The 21864-nt window shown below is 45.3% G+C and overlaps 1 protein-coding gene across 6 annotated transcripts in view; it reads right to left on the reverse strand.

The window, feature by feature from the left end:
* Nucleotides 1-21864, reverse strand: part of RPTOR (regulatory associated protein of MTOR complex 1) — a 444673-nt gene that overhangs the window by 245732 nt on the left and 177077 nt on the right. For all 6 annotated transcript variants that reach the window (XM_064270591.1, XM_064270592.1, XM_064270594.1 and 3 more), the window contains exon 4: nt 16187-16345. In XM_064270591.1, coding sequence (XP_064126661.1) covers nt 16187-16345 — 159 coding nt within the window. The remainder of the gene's footprint in view (nt 1-16186; nt 16346-21864) is intronic.

Genomic DNA, 21864 nt, shown 5'->3' on the forward strand with positions numbered 1-21864 from the left:
ACAAGAGAAAAATGCAGAACAAAATTCAAACTTACAAAAAAAAGACCAGACTTACTGGTCTGGCAGAAACTGGAGGAATCCCCAAGATTGTGGCCCCCAAACACCCTGCTAACTCAAAACTGAAGTATCTCCCGAAGTCCACCTTTCAGTCACAGATTAGACAGGCCTATGAAACAAACAATTGCACACCTGAAGAACATGCTTCTTAGTTCAATCAAGTATAGGATACCAAATGGGCAACACCTGCCCAAAAGCAAAGACGAGAAGGCAGGAAGGGACAGGAAACCTGGAGAAGGGACAGGAGAAACCCGGGGTGGAAAGGAAAGGGGCAGTGTGCTGCCACATTGCAGAGACTGCAACCAATGTCACAAAACAATTTGTGTATAAATTTTTCAAAGAGAAACTAATTTGCACTGTAAACTTTCACCTAAAACACAATAAAAGAGAGAGGTGAGGGCATCTTGGTCCTGGAGGTTCAACCATGGCCAACCTGAAAGCTCCCAATGGACAAAGTTGGAACAACTTGAACAAAATAAATAATAATAGTATGAGATTATAACCCGAAGGATAAAATAAAAATTCATGAGTCCATAAACAAACAATAAATGTAGAAGGCAGGACAGAGGCAGAAATCACCATGAGAACACCACAGAAGTAACTGCTGTAGGCTAGCTCTATGGATGAATGCTAAAATTAGAGGGTGAAGGTGAAAGGAGAAGCCAGACGTTTGCATAGTCTCAAAGCATCTCCCCCTCAGATACTGACCAATTACACAGCAGAAAACACCTTAACCAAGTGATCAGGCTTGACATCACCAGCAGTAAGAACCATCAACCTCAGGAGCACTGAGAAGGGAACAGGACCTCTGTGTCATTTTCCTCAAAATTTCATCTTAGTCAAATCATGAGAAAATATCAGACTATCCCAAAATGAGGGACATTATACAAAGTAACTGACCGATACCCTGTGATGTGTCCAGGTTGTGAAAGGTAAAGAAAGACTGAGGGCCTGTCATGGATTCTAGAAGACTAGGGGACACGGGAAACCCTGGTGGCACACAGTCATTAAGAGTTACAGCTGCTAACCAATAGGTCAGCAGTTCAAACCCACCAGGCACTCCTTGGAAGCCCTATGGGACAGTTCTACTCTGTCCTATAGGGTTGCTGTAAGTCAGAATCGACTTGACGGCAACAAGTTTGGCTTTTTTTTTTTTTTTTTAGGGAAACACGGTGACTAAGTGGGGCTGAAACAGAAAGTCACACAGAAAGTGAAACCAGTGTTCAGAAAGGGGCAGGTGGCCTTCTGTCCCCTCCCAGACATTCTGAAATGGAGAACTCCTTATTGAGAAGAACAGTGGACCAGATGACCACCAAGGGCACTGCCACCAGGGCTCCACCCAAGTCTCATTATCATTAACCCCATTAGTTCACACGTTCTTTGAACTTTCTGAACTGAATTAGTGCCCCCTTATTTGGGACTCTGAACTTCCACACATGCATTTATCCGATCCTGCCCAGAAAAGATTTCTGCTTCTTGACTGTGACCCACTCATTAGCCAACCTCTAGCAGATCCTAAAACCACCTAGGAAGTAACCCCAGCAGCATTTCACCCTCCTGATATCGTGGGCTCACCATCTGGGTAATGGCAACCCAGCTTCTTCTTCTAGGTCCTGGGAACACTGAGAAAACCAGCAGGGACAGAGCAGGCTCGTCTCTCCTACAGCCTGATTTGGATTAGGGACACAATGAGTGCTGAGTCAAGTCGGGATTCCCAACAACGTCTGCAACAGTGGTCCCCAATCTGTGAGGATTACAGGGTTCTCCACCAAACACAGTGGAGAAAAGGGGGTGCCTATTTTGTTGTTAAGCAGCCCCGGTGATACAGTGGTTAAGCACTCAGCTGCTAAACAAAAGGTCAGCAGTTTGAACTCACTAGCCGTTCTGCAGGAGAAAGACCTGAGGGCAGATGTTGTCCCTCACTGTCCAATGGCCTTCACATGGTGCGGCCGGGCGACAGGGGTTGCGAGGGCCTGTCTGGTAACAGGAACTGAGGTCAAGACTCCTGCTTGGTGAGTCACAGAGAACTGATCCACACAGAAAAGACCGGAGCATGCCTTCTTCTTGGACTTAACAAAAATGCAAAAAGAGGTTGTGTTTTTCTTTTTCATCGAGAACTGCCTTTCACTATGTTGTGTAAGCAGTCAAGTGTCCAACCACAACCTGATATATATTTATTTGGGACAGAATGGAGATAAGCTACTCGAGCCGAGTGCAGCGTCCAGAGGAGTCTGAATTAGTGGAACATGAATATAATAGTGCTGAAGCGACTGGTCAGCCATCTGGGGCGGTGGGCAAGAGACTTCAAAAATGATCAGTATTTACATAAAACCCATTCGGCAGAGAAAATGAAGGAATCAGAGCTGTAAGAATCAGGGTGTTCACATCCACAGGCACAATATGGAAGGGAATGGGCAGACAGCAGGGGGATGCAGAGTGACACCATTCATGTAAAGCTTTGCAGGATGCAAGAGGTCACTCCGTATTGTTGAAGATACATACATACACCAACGGTCAGTGCACGCAGGCATCGTGGGGGATGACAGACACCAAGTTCCAGCCACAACGCCCCTGGAAGAAAGGAGGGATGACACGGAGGGGCAGGTTCAGCCCCTATGGCGATGTTGTATTTCTTATGCTGGACAGTGGGTACAGGCGGTAAATATATATATGTGTTTGTAAGTAAAATGTTTAAGAGTGAAAAAATAATGACAACATAAACATTTTTACAAGAACCTATGGATAAAATTTTTGAAAAATAATCTTGACATGATGAATTCTTTCTAAGCACTTCACATAACCCAAAACCTACATTGGAAAGTACTGATAAATCTGATTACATAAAGTTTTAAATCCTATGTCATAAAATAAAGTCACATGACAAATGAGGGAAATGTTCACAACACATGGGGCAGACTAAGTACACAAACAACTATTATAAGTCAACCAAAAATCAGCTGGGAGAATACATGATAGAATAGTGGGCAAAGGGTACGAACAGAAGTTTAAACACTGGGAAGTATCAGTGACCGGCTAGGTTCTGGAAAGATCTAACTCACTGGCAAAGAAACAACAAAGAGGTGCCGCTTTCATCTGCTGGAGGAAATGGAGAAGAAATAAACACCCAGCACTGGTGAGCAGAAGGGAGACATCTGGAAACATCTGACACACTACTACTGGTGGAAGTGTACTGGAGAGCAGCAGGAAGACATCTGGAAACATCTGGCACATTACTGGTGGAAGTGCACTGGAGAGCGGCAAGGACACATCCGGAAACATCTGGCACACTACTGGTGGAAGTGCACTGGAGAGCGGCAAGGAGACATCCGGAAACATCTGACACATTACTGGTGGAAGCGCACTGGAGAGCAGCAAGGAGATATCCGGAAACATCTGACACGTTATACCAGTGGAAGTGCACTGGAGAGCGGCAAGGAGACATCCGGAAACATCTGACACATTACTGGTGGAAGTGCACCGGAGAGTGGCAGGGAGATAGACATCTGGAAACACCTGGCACACGACTGGCGGAAGTGCACTGGAGAGCAGCAGGGAGACATCTGGAAACACCTGGCACATTACTGGTGGAAGTGCACTGGAGAGTGGCAGGGAGACATCTGGAAACATCTGACACACTACTGGTGGAAGTGCGAGCTCCTGCAGCCTTCATGGGGTACGTTTTGGTAACATCTGTCAAGACGTTGCATGGATATATGCCCTGCTTTGACCCTGTGATTGAACTTCTAGGAAGATCAATTCAATCTGACAGCTGCACTCAAAACTGTGTGCAAAGATAAACACAGAGATCATTAATGCAACACTGTCCGTAGAAGCAAACACTTGGAAACAACCTAAATGGTTACCGTAGGGGCTTATTACATCATTTCTGGCACATCTATTTAAAAAACAAAAACTATGCAAGGGTTAAAAAGGATAAATAATATAGAAGGGTGTTCAAGTAAATTCAGTTAAAAAGCAAGTTGCAGAACACCAGGGAACAAAATCTCACGGTATTTAAAGTTCCATGTTATATAGCCTTTCAGAAATTCCAGAAATTCCTACTTGTGTAAAAAATATATATAATCAAGTTTCTGAAAGGGTACATAAGAACAGCAGAACTTACTGCTAAAGGATTAGACAGGGACTTGTAGGAAAGGAAGAAGAGAACTTTTATTGTTCATTTTATGCTTCTCTACAGAGTTGGACAAGATTAACGAATTTTATAATAAAAGTTTTGAAAATTAGTTAAAGAAATCCACGCCAGGAGCTTCTCATTTTCAAATCTATGGAAACAAAGGCCGCACTGGCAACCCCTCCTGTTTGTGAGGTGGCTGTCTGCAGCAGAAACCATGCACAAGGCATGCCAACACAGCTGCACTTTTGCCCTTGGCTTAATAAAAACCTAAAACACAAAAAGAAACCAGACTGGATAATAACGGGGATCTGTTCCTTCTCAGCTGGCAGCCACTTTCCAGCACGAATTTCCTCGTGGCTGTCTATCCTAAGCCTTGCAATAAATAACAGTAAAATTGGCTGTTTTCCATCCTTCACCTTTCCAATGGGCTAACCAAAATATTTACCCCCCGAATGCATTTCATGTGCCTGAGTACCCACCAGAATATACCCAGGGTGACCTCGGGTGGTTCCGGCTGCCCTGGCCCTGCTGTCTGAGCTGAGGGCATGAACGGCACCCCAGCCAGGACATCCCTGTTGCTCCTCTCCCTCGCCCACCACGGAGGCCCCAGTGACACAGCATGAAGAGGGCAGCTGGGGGCAGGCACTGTGGTGTGAATGTGAGCTCTGGGCTGCCCCGAGCTAGCCTGACCCCGTGACGGGTAAGGACTGAGTCTCACTGCCTCCTGGCTTACCCTCTGACACTACTAAATCTACCATCAGCCTCTGGGGGTGATCCTTCCTATTTCAATCTTTGCAATGTTTAGGACCTTAATGCCTTCCGGTTGTATCAACGTATAGCTTACTCCTACTTTTTCACCCTGTCCTATAGGGTGACTGAGGAGCCCTGGTGGTGCAGTGGTTAAAGCACTCAGCCGCTAACCAAAAGGTCTGTGGTTCGAATCCACCAGTAGCTTCTCGGGAGAAAGATGTGGCAGTCTGCTTCCTTAGAGAATTACAGCCTTGGAAGCCCCATGGTTCAGTTCTACCCTGTCCTACAGGGTTGTCAGAATCGACTTGAAGACATAAAACAGCACAACAGCCTTGGAATAAGGAGCTCTGGGGGCGTAATGGTTAAATGCTCAGCTGTTAACCGATGAAAGGCCTGGTGATACGGTCCTGGAAAGACGACAGCCTAGGAAACCCTACGGGGCAGCTCTGTCACATGGGGTCGCTACGAGTTGGAATCCACTTGACGGCACCCAACAATGGCAGGGCACCTGAGCACACATCGTCACTGCCTGCCTTTCCCCAGGGTCAGCGGGGACCAATTCTCGGCACCAGCACCCCCTCCCCGCCCGGCACTCTCAGGCCTCCGCCCTGTACTTTCAGGAACACCCTTCCCCCGACCCTGTGATGCTTGCTCACGCTTCAGGGCCCAGCCGAACAACGGTCCCCTCTGGCTGCTCAGGGCCCGCCCCGCCTCCTGTCGCCTATCCTAGCATTTCCTGTACACCTGGGTCTCACGCCCACCCCAGAGCATCTGGGAGGCTGTGCCTCACTTCAGGACACGGCGTCTGCATTTGCCACCAGGCTCCACCACAGACCTGGCAGCTGTGTGGTTTGGGCATGCTGCTCGACCTCCTAGGCCTCCATTTCCTCACCTGGAAAATGCGCGATAACAAAAGGCTTCACTTCATAGGACTGTCGGGGATGCAGCAAGGCAACAGACACAAAGGGTTCAGAACAGGGTCTGGCACAGACTGCTAAATTACAGATGGAAAAAGTGGGTTTTTTCATCTGGAGCATGATGGTCCTGTTTGCGTCTCTCACGTGTGTGGGGCTCTCAGGGGTGGCCCAGGCCAGTAGCAGCAGCAGCATCTTGACGTTGGAAGAAAGGCAACTCTCAGGCCCCACCCAAGACTACAGAGGCAGTGACTCTGGGGTCGGGGCCTCCCTGGGTGGCACAAATGGTTCCGTGCTCGACTATTAGCCCGGAGTTTGGCGGTACGAGCCCAGCCAGCGACACCTCAGAAGTTTGGCGGTACGAGCCCAGCCAGCGACACCTCGGAAGACAGGTCTGGAGATCTGCTTCCAGACCTCTGAGCCTTGAGAACTCTCTAGGCAGTCCCACCTGCACACACGGGGCTGCCGTAAGTTGGGATCCACACCATGGCCAGCACTCCCAGGTGACTGTCGCATGCTCAGCTTGAGAACCACTGTAAATACGGTTTAAAAATACAGGAGATCTGAGAAACCAATTAAGATGCGAGCTAAGGCTTCACCTCTCTTAGCATCATGGAGGAAAAAAAAAAACACTTTTAGGACTTATAAAGAGATAGTCCAAAGTTTTTTCAGCACTTCTCCCAAAGAAAATATATTGGCTGACGGCCTTTTACTACAAGCAAACACAAAATGCTAGAAATTTCGGAAAAGAAAGGTCAGGTTTACAACAAAATTAGCCGCTTTTTTTTTTTTGGATGCTGCTGCATTCTCAATATGGATAAAGAATTTTTTTTTTTTTAATGATAAATGTAGTCTGGCACAAATATTGCTTTTAAGAAATCACAAATATACTTCTCTAATAACACTGTTGCCACTGAGCACCTTCAAAAAGGCATGTAAAAACCCTTCTGACCCGTCTTTCAACAGAAGCAGTACTGAACTGTCTACCATGCCGAATAAAAGGCGTCTGTTTGATAGATGGAGCCCTAGTGGTACGGCGGCTAAGCACCTGGCTGCTAACCGAAAGGTTGGCGGTCTGAACCTTCCAGCTGCTCCGTGGGAGAAAGATGTGGCAGTCTGCTTCTGTAAACCCTGTGGGGACGTTCTACTCTGTCCTACAGGGTCACGATGAATGGGAATCAACTCGATGGCAACAAGTTTTTGTTTTTTTAAAATAGTGACAATGTAATTTTTAAAAATAAATAAATTCTAATTAGTTAATATTTATCAGAATTGTCCACAGGGTAAATGATTACTCGGCTGCAGTCAAGGAAAAGCAGAGAAAGTATCCATAGATCTTGAGGGACAGAAGTTGACTTCTGAATGCCACTCAGGATTGTTTACGGTGTGTGACTCACTGTGGCTTATCCTCACAGTTCCAGGCAGTCACCTCCTGCTGGTGGTCGGTACATACACAAATAATGCAGTTTAGAAAGAAGACAAACCCCCACTAGCCCACTCTCCCACGGTCCCCTCTGTAAACAAACACACAGCCGGGTGCAAACACTGGTAAGAACCTGTTGCGCACATAACTCTTGTCTCTGAGGTCAGGAGAAGACAGCCATTGGTATGGGGTTCCCTGGGAAAGTCTTTTAGAGAAGGCCACTGTAACATGGCTAAGAAGCCTGGTTCAAATTCCGGGTTCTCTGGCAGTTGTACTTAGAATCTTCTCGGAAACAGGGAGTTGCTTCTTTATAAGTAGACGGTTTTACATGGAAAATGAGGCACCCCTGCTTGTGAAGGGCCAAACTCCAGAATGACAGATGCCACAAGCCAACTGCAGTCACTGTGGCTGATGGCTCCCTCCTTCCCAAGGCTGGCCTCCAGGGCTTCTTCAACACCATCTTCTCTCCGAGGTCCTCTTCCGCTCTCCTACTAGCTCACTGCAGCCCTAGTAACTGTGGACTGGGGACTCCCTATCCTGCACCTCCGCTCAAGCCTCTTCTCGCAACTGCATGCTCGGACCCACCAACAGCCATAGCACCTGCTCTGGCTTCTCTCTGTTCACCTTACTGCGATTCCTGACAGGGTCCTCTCCATCACTGTCATGGACTGAACTGCGTCCCCCTAAATGTGTATCAACTTGGCTAGGCCGCGATTCCCAGTATTGTGTGATTGTCCACCATTTAGTGATCCGATGTGATTATCCTGTGTGTTGTACATCCTAACCTCTGTGATGGCAATGGGGCCCTGGTGGTGCAGTGGTTAAGGCCTCGGCTGCTAAACAAGAGGTCAGCAGTTTGAATCTGCCAGCCAGCTGCTCCTTGGAAACCCTATGAAGCAGTTCTGCTCCGTCCTATAGAGTTGCTACGCATCAGAATCGACTCCATGGCAATGGGTTTTTGGGGTTTATTACGTTAATGAGGCAGGATTAGAGGCAGTTATGTTAATGAGGCAGGACAAAATCCACAGGATTAGGTTGTATTTTAAGTCAATCTCTTTTGAGATATAAAAGAGAAAACGGAGCAGACAAGAGAGGGATCTCATGCCACCAAGAAAGAAATGATGGGAGCGGAGTACATCCTTTGGACATGGGGTCCCTGTGCTGAGAAGCTCCTAGACCAGGGGAAGATTGATGACAAGGACCTTCCCCCCGAGTTGATAGAGAGAGAAAGCCTTCCCCTGGAGCTAGCACCTTAAATTCGGACTTCTAGTCTCCTAGACGGGGAGAGAATAAATTTCTCTTTGTTAGAGCCATCCATTTGTGGTATCTCGTTACAGCAGCACTAAGACACACACCAGCCCTCACCTCTCACAATCTATCACGACACCCGCCACCTGTCCTCCTAAAGATGCCCTGAGCTGTACCACTCCTCCCCAGTGCCCTAACTCCAACCTTCGTCACCTCTCTCTTGGGATACAATAGCCCCCCCTCCCACCCCGCTGGCCTTTCTCCTGCAGTCTCCTCTGTCCAAATCCATCCTCTGTGCAGTCGTTACAGGGCTCTGCAGCGCTCTCCTCCTTACAGCTGGGCAGCCTGCATACCTTATCGGGTAGCTCTCTATCATCGAGCCCTGGCACAACCTCTCTGGCCTTCTTTCTCCTTCACCCCTGACTCTTACTCCACACTCCCACAGGATGGACCTCCGTGTGGTTTTCCACAAACACCACGTTGGCTCTTTTATTACACACTGTCACCTCCCTTCAGGGCCCTCCCCTCCAGAAGGGCATCATTTCTTATCTCCCTTAGGACTCAGCCCCAGCAAGCAGCCGAGCTCCAGGAGGCTTCTTGGCCTCACCTGCCTGCCCTGGCTGGGCTGCACCCTGTCCTCCTCTCTCTCAAGAGGCCACTGTTTCTGTACGTCATCATGCTACATCATAACGCAATCATCAGTCTCTTTTCACCTAAACTCACAACCAAAATCGTCAGGATAAAGCAGTTTTGGCTTCACATCTGTGTTCCCACGACGTGAACCACTGTATGCCCCTATCTAATGTTCAGGTCCCTGGGTGGTGCCAACGGTTTACACTCAACTACTAACTGAAAGGTTGGCAGTTAGGGCCCACCCACTAGCATCACAGAAGAAAGGCCTGGCAATCTGTGCCCTTAAAGATTAACCAAAGACCAAACCCACTGCTGTTGAGGCCGACAAAGGAGAACTACCCCACGTGGTTTCCAGGGAACGGCTGGTGGATTGGAGCTGCTGACCTTTTGGTAGCAGCCGAGCTCTTAACCACTGCACCACCAGCAAAGATTATAGTCAAGAAAACCCTACAGAGCTCGGTCCTACTCCATGACACGTAGAGTCACCATAAGTCAGAATTTGACTCGACAGCAACGGGTTTGGGTTTTTTCTGTTTGTTTTTATCTCGTGTTCAGAAAGGTAAGACATTGTTGGAGAGAACAGAGGCAACCTTTGAAGACATTTTCGGCAGGGGGTAGGGGTCAGGCTGTAAACCTCGTGGGAAGATTGCTCAAGGATTTAAACAGTATCTTAAATCAAAAACAGAACACGTCAATCCCAGCCTCACGTTTAGCAAATCAAGGAGAAGGAGGTGAGCTGGAGGTGAGCTGGTCCTCGCTGGGAAAGGCCCCCCAGGTTTACAGGCGGAGCAGTCGGCTTTGTGCCTGAGCGGACACACAGGACGGGGGTCACTTCTGGCTGTGATGGAACTTCACAGAGCAGAGAAAATGGACTGAGTGGAAGAAACAGTTCTCCCTCTGCAAAGAAGGGGTGAGCGTCTAAAAGCTGGGGGTACTCAAGTAGTGGATTAATCCCTCCCTGACAGAAGTTCTGTTAAGTGAATTCTCAAAGTGAGAGCAAAGCTGCCGGCCCTGACTGCCTGGAATGTAGACAGCGGATGGGGCCGAGGGGAGCCAAGGATGTATGTTAAGTCCTGAACCTTGATTTTCTGCTGCAGCTGAGGGGGAAAAAAAAAAACAGGGACCGAATAAATGGTGATTAAACAATGAGAAAAGAACAGAGCTGAAAAGAGTATGTTCAAACACCTTTACATTTGACTTTTCCCCCCAAGCATCAATATTTATGATAATCCTGTCTTGATAGGTGTGCTACAGTAGAAGAGGCTGAGCAGGACCACACACTATTCCTGTCGTTTTACAGTTACTTTTGTGGGTGATGTTGTTAGCTGCCATCCAGTTGACCCCCAGAAAAGTCCTAGCCCGTCTCTGGCGGCATACCATGTAAAAAGGGAAAAATAATCTATGAAGGGCTAGGCTGACGGAACAACATAGAGGGGAGGCGGAAAAGGAGACCTGGCTCCACAGACGATTCTGTGACTTTCTATGACCTTAGTTGCCTAGCTATAAAACTCAACAAGCCCTGACTGACAACCTACATTTTTAGATGCCAGGGTTTAGATACCGCCGCCGATATAGCAGTTCATAAACAGACAAGAACCCCGCTGTCATGGAGCTCAGATCTTAGTGGGAGATACAGATAGTAAACACATAATATGAAAAAGGGTGAAAGGCAGGCCAGAAAATAAGCCACAGCTGAAGGATTAAAGAATGGAGAGGGTGAGTGGGTGAGATTTTACACACGGTCATCAGGAAACACTTAAAACATTTAAGCAACACGGAAATAAACATTGAAATAGCCATAGCCATCCAGCCATCCATCCACCCACTCATTCAACAGTAACTGAGCAGGTACTAAGGTGACAGACACCATTTTAGAAGCTGGGGATGCAAGAGAGCTGAAGAAAAGGCCCGGTCTCATGGAGCTTTCAGGCAGTGAGAGAAGACAGACAAAGGAGATAACACGCCTGGAGTTTTCTTCCTGAGGTTTTTAACTATGAAATCAATTTCTTTGAAGCAGAGCTATTCAGATTTCCTATTTCACTTTGGGTCAGTTTTGGTAAGTTCTATTTTTTTAAGGCATTTGTCCATTTTAAGTCATTAAATTTATTGGCATAAAATAATTCATAATATTCCCTTATCTTTAAAATGTCTGTAGTATATGCCCTGATAGTCTCTCTTTTATTCCTGATACTGATAAACTCTGTCTTCTTTTTTTCTTGATGTATCTAGCTAGAGGTTTGTCATTTTTACTGATCTTTTCAAAGATTCAAATTTTAGCTACGTTAGCTTTCTCTATTGCCTAGTCTTATTGATTCCTGCTCTTAAATATTTCTTTCCTCTACTTACTTGAATTTAATTTGTTCATCATTTTCTAGTTTCTTAAGGTAGAAAATTAGATTTTAATCTTAAGCCTTTATTCTCTTCTATGCGAGAATTTAAAGCTATACATTTCCACATAAGCAGTGCTTTAGCTATATATAGCCGATAAACTTTGACAAGGCATTTTCGTTAGCATTCAGTTTGAATTTTTTCTTTTCCCTTGTGATTTCTTCCTTGACTCATGTGCTATTTAATTTCCAAATCTCTGCAGCTTTTCCAGGTATCATATGATTTCAAATGTCATGGTTAGAGAATATTCTCCATGATTTCAATCCTTCAAAATTCACCAAGGCATTTTTACGGCCCAGTACACAGCCGACGTTGGTAAACGGAACGCACGCACTTCAGAAGCAGTGGTCCGCAGCTGGGTGGCCTGCCGAGCCTGTTGCCGTTGAGATGGTTCCAACTGTAGGACTTGTCCTGTAATGTTAACTAAGTCAGCGTGACCGATAATATTGTTCAGATCTTTTCTATTAGAACTGATTTTTTTTTTTAAACTAGGAAAAAATATAATATGCCTGAAGTTTTCTTCGTGAGAAAGTTTTAGCTATCTATTTTATCTATCAATTTTAATTATCAGTTTCAATCTATCAATTACTGAGAGATGGTTATTCAAATCTCCAACTAAAATTTTGGGTTTATTTCTCCCTTTAGTTCTGTCAATCTTGCCTTATGTATTTTAAAACTCTGCTATTAGGCACATCCGCATTTAGGATGGTTTGTCTTCCTGGTGAGCTGACACATTTACCCCTGCACGACGTCTTTCTCTGTCTCTGGCAGCGCTCTTTGTCCTGAAGCCTGTCAGATTAATACATCCACTCTCGTTTTCTCAGGATTGGTGTTTGCACGACGTTATCTGTTTCCTGCATTTTATGTTCAGCTTTTTATGTGCTGTGTTTGAAGTGTATCTCTTGTGGACAGCACAGTTTGATCTTGCTTTCAGTCTCACATCTAACCGTGAAGAAACAAAGCAATCAAACTAGGACGTGGGCGATCACAGAGGCAAGACAAGGGGGACTGAGCCATCCACGGAGACAAAAGAGCCACGACGAACAAATGCAATGTGTGAACCTTGACTGGATCTTGGATCCCAAACAAAATCAACAAACAAAAAGGCTTATTAAAGCACATTTTAGGAACAGTTGGGAAGGCTTTAATGTGAACACTATATTAAATGATATTTAGAATGAATGTAAATTTCCTGAGCAACTTAATAATTTTATAGTTATGCAGAAAAATCTCATTCTTAGAGTCATGATGTCTCTCAGCAACTTACTTTCAAATGGCTCAGGGATAAAATACTCATCCACAGATAGACACAAAGCAGACGTGGCAAAGTGTTAATAACAGCTGACTGTAGGTGAAAAGTAGAAAGGTATTCACTCTACTGTTTTGCTGACCTTTCTGGAGGATCCACGAAGTTAAAAATTGGTTCTTTGAAAAGACTAATAAAACGTACAGAAATTCGTATTAAGCATGATCAAAAGAAAAGAAAGAAGACCTAGATGATCAGAGTCAAGAAGAAAAGAGGAACATCACTAACAGAAGACACCACGGGCATTGCTAAGTACAAGGACATTATGAAGTGGTTTCGGCTAAGCACTTTGAAAACTTAGTTGAAATGGGCAAATTCTGACATAAGTAAGTTAGCAAAGCTGGCTCAAGACCAATAGAAAACCTGAAAAACCTTTCACCATGAAAGAAACCAATCAATAGTCAAAGGTCTCGCCACAAACAAAATATCAACTCAGACAGTTTTACCTGTAAATTCGACCAAACATTCAGAGAACGAATACTTTAAAATCTTACAAAAACTATCCCAGGGTATACAAAAAGAAGGAACAACGCCCAACTTGTTTTCTGGGGGCGGGGGGCGGGGGGGGGACCAAACCCACTGCGTCGTCGACTCAGACTCATAGCAACCCTATAGGACAGAGCAGAACTGTCCCAAGGAGAGGCTGGTGGATTTGAACTGTTGACCTTTTGGTTAGCAGCTGAGCTCCTAACCACTCCGCCGCCAAGGCCATGGTTACAGTGATTACCCAAAGCAAAGAAGAAACAGCAAGGGAAAGAAAACCTTCAGGAATGTCTCACTCATGAACACAGACATAAAAATACCAAGCGAAATACCAGCAAATGGAATTAAACAATATATGAAACATACTTTATAATGACAAACTGGGTTAACTCAAGAACTAAGGGTATATTTAATAACAGAAAAACAATATAATATCATTCTGTGAGTTGCCCATTCAAAGGAGAAAAATCATGAGATCAACTTAACAGACACACACACAGATGATGCCTTGAGAAAAATCAACATCTATTCGTGATTTAAAAAAAATAAACTAGGAATAGCAGGGAACTTTCTCAGTGTGGTAAAGGGTAGTTTTTGCCAAACGCCTACCACAAACATCAGGCCTTGAAACGCTGAGCGTCCTCGCTTTAACAAGGACAAGGCCAGCTGCCCTCACTCATCACTGTTCTCCAGTGGGGACAGCAGCCAGCACAGGAAGGCAAGAACAATAAATAAAAGGGATGGGATTGGAAAGGAAGAAATAAAGCTGTCACTGTTTCCAGATGCCATGAGAGTCTATTAAGAAAACCTAAGTATGTACAGATAAATAATGAGAACCAGTAAGAGAGGTTAGTAAGATTGGTAGATAGAAAATAGGTGTACAAAAACCAACTCTTTCCATATACCTCAGTAAAAAATCAGAAAAGTAATTTTTACAATAAACATTTATAATAGCATCAAAAATCTGTAAAGTACCTCAGAATAAATCTAACAAATGAGGCACAGCCCTTTACGAAGAAATTATAACACCGCGTTGATGGACACTGAAAAAGAGCACAGGCTCAGTATTGCATCAATCTGTCGAGGTAATACAATTCCAAAAGGTGTCCTCATGGAACTTGACAAGTGGATTCAGTATTTTCACAGATGATCAAAGGGCCAAGAATGGCCAAGACACCAGTAAGGAAGAGCAAAGAAGCGGCACTCACCTCCCCAAATGTGAAGAATTACTGAAAGCTTTTATACTAACTAGGGCAGTTTACTGTGTAGAGGCAGACTTCTGGGGCGGAACAGAGAGCTCAGAAACATACTCACTCAATACGGAATCTTGATTTCATTCAAAGCTGCCATTAAATGACAATGGAAAAAACAGTATCTATTTGGGGAAAGAAAATGAATTTGGACCTCTAACTAAAACTATACACAAAGCATTTTGTCCAAAATGCTATGGACAAAAATACAAAATTTTAGAAGGACATATAGCAGAATACTTTTATGACCGTGGGGTAAAGAAAGACTTCTCAAACAGGATCCAGAAGGTGATGTGGGTGGTGTCACATGTCCCCCAAGGGGTGAGATGGGATAACACCTGCTGTTCACACCCCGAGAAGATCAAGGAAAGGCGTCACCTGCCCTTGCTCTGACGTAAGCCTTTTGCTCAGGAACCATGAGAGACCCCAGCAAGGCCACCCTGTGCAGAGGGCAGAGCTGAGGCTGAGGCTGCAGGGCCGCTTGGCGTGGGCTCTTTGGTACACAGAAGCATTTCATTTTCAGAGAAAATCAATGATTCTCAAAAGAGGATTCTGACAAAACTGAAAAATCTGGCAATTGTTCAAACTAAAATGCAGATATTCTTGAGGTCTTTTCTCAAAGAACTACAAACAACTTAAATCCTCACAGAGGGAAAAAGAAACCATGGAAGCCAGGTTCCATGGCTTCCTGGACAGTCACTCCTCCATTAGCGCGTCTGCAATAGACCCAGCTCTTAGCACCTGATTAGCTTCCAACTTCTATCGCTGACCTGGAAAAGATTCCGAAACTTCCCACCAGGTAAGGGGCACACAGGCCCTGTTCCATCTTACTACATTTTGGTTTGTTGCACAGATTAAAACCCTTTCATTACCATTGGCCGAAATGGTAGGCCAGCAGCTTTATACCCCTCTGGACCTCAGAGGTACGGCGCTGTTCTAATGCATTTAGCGTCAAGGTCGGTCCCCTTTGAAGCGCGTGAAACTCGGCAGACTGATGGCAGAGCCTCGTTGCTGTGTAGGCTAAGCATTCTATCGGGTGATGCTTCTTTGATGTGTTAGTTTTGTAAAATTTTGCCTTTTTTTCCTTTATTGCTTTGAGATAAGGCTTACGAGCATAATATGGCTTTCCTGTGTGATAGTTCAGGAGATGGATAGATTTGTTTTGGTTCTTCTGGGTCATAGTTGGAAAACCAGAGGTTCCCTGTGGAACCCAATGGAAAGGCACCCAATAAATTATCTACCTTGTTCTCAGTGGCATGCTGTCATTCCACAGACTGGTATTGACAAAGTGCCACTAGTCTCACTGGCAGATTGTATTGCCAGATTGTATTTCTCAAAATCCATATTACCAAGCAAAAATTTAAACACACTCAGCATGCCTTCCAATACTGAAAACATGTGCCATCAAAACAAAATTACAGAGAAAAAATATAGTAGCGAAAGGGTTAAACCCCAGTGGGTTAAAGTGAACACTGACATCGGATGTACAAAGAACAGGACCCGCAGTCGAACAGGACCCGCAGTCGGCCGCCCAATGTACAAACTTGTCAGCAGAAAGAGAAAGGACTGTGGCCGAGGGAACCATCATGGCATGCCCACCTTGTTGAAGACCCAGATCTCGCCGTTCACAGTGGGCCGGGGTACCCCGTGGCCGTTGTAGTGGAAGAGAACTCGCTCCTCCTTGGCGTTTCTGCGCAAAGATGTGCAAAGCTTCTTGACTTCATCCACAGTTGGGTCAAGGCTCTGCTTGTACCGGGCCTGTTGCAGGAGAACAAATTAAGAAACTTAGAACAGAGTCACGGGAACGCCTGTGTTATGTAGTGCACTCTATACCCTGAGTTCGCACTTAACAGCTGATGACCCTGGACAAGGGACCTCAAATTTCTCCACCTATAAAAGGAACATTTGTGAAAGCACTAAATGCCACTGAATTGTTCACTTTGAAATAGTTAATTTTGCATTACGTGAATTTCACTTCAATGAATTACTTTTTTTAAAAACTGGAATAATAACTACTTTATTTTTATTTATTTATTTTTTTATAAGGTGGTTGTGAAAATTCATTTATGTATTTGTTCAACAAATATTTACTGAAAGCTACAATGAAGATCTTAGAAGAAACACAACCAGAATGCTCCTTAGAAGTGAGGATGGAGAGACTTCATCTTGCTTACTTTGGACACATCATCATGAAAGACCAATTGCTAGAAAAGGACAGCATGTTTGGTAGAGTGAAGGGTCAGTAAAAAAGGAGGGAAAACCTCCACGAGATGGGCTGACACAACAGCCTCAACAATGGGCTTAAACATCTCAAAGATCATGAAGATGGCACACGACTGGGCACCGCTTCATTGTTATACGTAAGTTCACCGTGAGCTAGAGACAACGTGGCGGCACCCAACAGCAGCAGTACAGCCACCCAGTGGCGAGCAATGAGGTAAATAACTAAATCCTGCCACACCAGTAAAAATAGCTGTGACAATGATATAAAAAATATTTCTGAGAAGCATTAGAATCCTTTTGAAAAGACAATCTGAAACATGGAAAGGAGATAATTTGCCTAAATAAGTGAACCCACGATGCGTATGGCAGCAATGGCAGACCAAGTACGAGATGCAGGGTGCAAACTCACTGCCCCTTCCATCCGCCCCCTGCCCAGTGGACTGAACATGGCCAAATGTCCATCCGTTCCCCCGCCCAGTCGACTGGCCATGGCCACCTGCCCATCCAACTCCCCGCCCAGTCGACTGGCCATGGCCACCTGCCCATCTGCTCCCTGCCCAGTGGACTGGCCGTGGCCACCTGCCCATTCGCCCTCCCACCCAGTGGGCTGGCCACGGCTACCTCCCTATTCATCCCCTCTCCTGCTCTCACAGATGATCATGGCGAGCCTTCCGCTTCCTCCCCAAGCCTTAAGGCCTCCTCTCATCTCTTTACTATAGGGATAGTCTGCTACCCACTTGACTGAAACAGAGAGCAAGTGTCCGCAGCCCCACACCACAGTCATGTGTGCTGCATGTCTGCCTGTAGCCCATTAGGACAGACAAGCCCTGGTGATCCTGCCCAGGGCCACTGGGCACAGGTCCCACACTCTGTCCACAGACACCACCCTTGGCCTCTCCTATGCCAACAACCCCCTCTGTGCTGATCTTTCCCACCAGCATTCACACGCGCTGCTGCTCTCCCGGCTGACAAAACCCTTCTCTTGACCCCACTCCCCAAAAGCTCCCACCACATTTCTTTGTCCAATTTGCAGTAAACCCCCTCAACATATCTATATCTACATATCTATCTATAGATAGTTTTATGGATTGAATTGTGCCCCCTAAAAACGTGTGTCAACTTGGCTAGGCCATGATTCCCATTATTGTATGATTATCCACCATTTTGTCATCTGATGTGAATTTCCTAAGTGTTGTAAATCCTACCTCTATATGTCAATGAGGCAGGATTAGAAGCAGTATTTTTATGGTAATGAGGCAGGACTCAATCTACAAGATTAGGTTGTATCTCCAGTCATTCTCTTTTGAGATATAAAAGAGAGAAGCTAGCAGAGAGACAGAGGGACCTGAAACCACCAAGAAACAAGAGCCAGAAGAACAGCATGTCCTTAGGACCTGGAGTCCATGTGCTGAGAAGCTCCTAGACCAGAGGAAGATGGATGACAAGGACCTTCCCCCAGAGCAGACAGAGAGAGAAAGCCTTCCCCTGGAGCTGGTGTCCTAAATTCAGACTTCTAGCCTCCTAGACTGTGAGAGAATAAATTTCTCTTTGTTAAAGCCATCCACTTGCAGTATTTCAGTTAGAGCAGCGCTAGTATAAAAAGCAGCACTAGATAACTAAGATAGACAGACAGACAGACAGATATGCCTAAATTCACTGTGTACAGGGTCAGCAAAAATAGAGGAAGACCCTCAAAGAGATGGATTGACACAGTGGCTGTAACAATGCACTCAAACATAGCAACAAGTGTGAGTGTTTTGTTCTGTTGGACACAGGGTTGCTATGAGTTGGTACCAAGTCCTTGGCACCTAACAACAAGAAATTCAATGTATCCAATTCTTTGTTATTTTCTCTCAAAGTACCCCCAAACAGTATTGTGCCCAGGACCCTACCTGGGAAGAACACCAGAGGTTCTACATGGCTAAGTCAACGGCCAGTTTTCAGCCCTCAATTCACTACACTTATCAACAGCCTTAAAGCCATCTTAAAACTTTTCCCCTTAATCCCATTTCTCTCTGTAGCTACAATCCTATGTCACTGTTCCACTTCATGGCTGAGTGAGATGAAGGAATAGGGGTATACCTGCTGACCCACCTCCCCTCCAATCAGTTGCTTCCCAATCCAGAGGAAACTAGCTGATGCTTAGTACCACCAAGCCTGCCTCCACAGTGATGGATACAATGATTTCCACCATGCCCACCTCCACAGTGATGAACACAGTGGCTCCCACCAAGCCCGCCACCCCAGTGATGAATGCAATGGCTTCGACACCGGTCTTCCTCCTACTTAATCGCTCCACTGCACCTGACTCTTTGAGCTCCTCTGGCCTTTTAGGACTCAGTTTTACTGAAGTATAATTTACACACAATAAAATTCACGTATTGTAGCTGTTCAGTTTGATGAATTTTAAGAAATGTATACGGTCCTGAAGCCAAGATGGCTATCAAGATCCAGGATGTCTGCGGAATCCCCAGACTCCCCAGTGCTTCCTGCAGTCAGCCCCTCCCCAGCCCTGGACCCTGGCCACCAGGGGTTGGCTTTCTGTCACTAGAGCTTGGCCTTCTCGAGAATTTGATATAAACGGGATCATAGCATTAGTCCAGTGAATCAATGATAAAGCTAATTCAAGCAATAAAAGGATTCACTGAATTAGCAGGACCTAAAATTAACACAGAAAAGTCAATAACATATATACATATAGAGAAAGAGAGAACATAAATATAAACAGAGAACATAACGTTAAAGAAAACCCCACTTATAAAGTTACGTGAAGAAGATGAAATACCTAGGAATAAACTTAAGAAACCCATTGTCATCCAGTCGATTCCAACTCTTAGTGACCATAAAGGACAGTGTAGGACTGCCCCATAAGGTTTCCAAGACTATAATGTTTACAGAAGCAGACCGTTGCATCTCTCTTCCACAGAGCGGCTAGTGGGTTCGAACCAGTGCAGCAGCTGAGCACTTAGCCACTGCGCCACAAGGGCTCCTTAAACTGAAGAAGAAATGTACAAAACCTAGACAAGGAAACATTAAAACTCCCCAAAACAACACAGACACAGACCCAAGCAAATGGAAAGACAGACGCTCGGCAAAGGTAGGATGAGTAGTACTGTAAGATGTGGGTTTTCAGGCAGCATACCCAAGAGTGATTTTATGGAGTTAGACAAGTAGCTTCTGCAGTTCCCATAGGGAAACAAGAGGCAAGAGCAGACAGGAAACAATGCAAGGGACAGCCTTGAGGGCCTTGGCCCTGCTGGACACTCAGGCCTCCTCTCGGCCCCCTAACAACAGTGGTGAGGTCTGGGGCCAGGCAGACAGGCAGACCAGGGACTCGGACACTAAGATTGGAGTCAGACCCATATGCACACTGCTCAGTTCTCCAGAAAACACTGTTTACATAGCCAGAACGTCCTGAGCACCGGTTTCTAGTTGACTCAAAGTTGTGCTGTGCACCAAGATAACCTGGAGGGTGGAGGGAAGGACATGGAAGCAGCACACTGGGGAAGCGGCTCATATTTATTTCTGTTTGATGACAAAGAATGTTTAATGGTCCGTTCCCAATAGCAAAGAATTAAAGAGCAGATCCATAACCACACTGAATGGAGCAGTGGAAGCGATGAGCATAAAAGCACTGGAGACATACCAGGAAGTCAATAAAAATGCCTGAAATTCATAAATCGATAAAAATCAGCCAAACATACTCTTTAAAAATATGGTAGTACCACCCGTCCAGGGGCAAAGACTAGAAGGCAGGAGGGGACAGGAAAGCTGGTAACAGGGAACCCAAGGTCGAGAAGGGAGAGTGTTGACATGTTGTGGGGCTGCTAACCAATGTCATAAAACAATATGTGTACTGTTTAATGAGAAGCTAGTTTGTTCTGTAAACCTTCATCTAAAGTACAATAAAAATACATATCTATTTGGCAGTACCTATTTGAAGAGAGAGTCAAAGGACTTACCTCTAGGCAGTGATTATTCTTTGAATTTAAAAAATAATACATATACACACATATTACTTTTGATAAACTTTTTAAATTTTATTTTTAAAATGAAGTAAACCAAGCCAATGCCAAGGTGTCACTCGGGAGAAAACAGCTGGTAAGAAGGAGAAGCGTGTACAGTGAGGAGCCGCAGTTCGGAGAGGTCCCTGTCCTCTCTGTGGACTGGCACCTGCTACAAGGTGGGACACTCTTCATGTGCTCGTTAAACATCTGCTGGCGTTGTTTAAAAAGAAACCAGAGTGGAAATAGGCTGACGGCTCCTCAAAAAGTCAGACTTATCACATGACCCAGCATTCCACTTATAGATGCCTACCCCAAAGAATTAAAGATAGGCTTTCAAATACATGTGCACGAATGTTCACAGCAGCGCCTCTCACAGTAATGAAGAGATGGAAACTACCCGAACATCCATCGACAGGCGGATGGATAAACGCAGTGTGCTACGTTCACACAACAGAACGTCATCCAGCCATACTGAGAAGCGAAGCTCCGACACAAGCTACACCATGGATGAACCTAGAGAATGTGTGGCTGAGTGAAAGAAGCCAGACCCAAAAAGCCACGTACTGCCTGACTCCATTCACACAAAACGTCCAGAACAGGTAAACCCATAAAGACAGCAGGCAGACCAGTGGTGTCAGGGGCTGAGGGAGGCGGAAACGGGCAGCAACAGCAACTGTTACACAGACATGGGGTCTCCTCTTGGGGTGATGGAAACATTCTGGAACGAGAGAGAGATGGTGGCTGCACAACACTGAGAACGTGCAAAATGCCACTGAGCTGTCCATGTAAAATGGCCAATTTTATGCTATGTGACTTTCACTTCAATAAAAACAATTTTTAACTCCAAAAGAAGAAGAAAGTGAGAAAAGAAAGGCAGAGAAGAGAAACTGCAGACATGATGCTGATGCTTAAGAGATGTTCACAAGCCCTTTAAGAGAGAACAGAGTTATGTGGACAGAAGAAAAGAACAGGAAAAAGTGGCTCAATGTGCACACCGTTCGTCCCTCTGTATGTAACATACATCGCTTGGCTCCATCTGAGAAAACA

This window comes from Loxodonta africana, chromosome 18, assembly GCF_030014295.1.
Source record: "Loxodonta africana isolate mLoxAfr1 chromosome 18, mLoxAfr1.hap2, whole genome shotgun sequence".
Taxonomy (NCBI): Eukaryota; Metazoa; Chordata; class Mammalia; order Proboscidea; family Elephantidae; genus Loxodonta; species Loxodonta africana.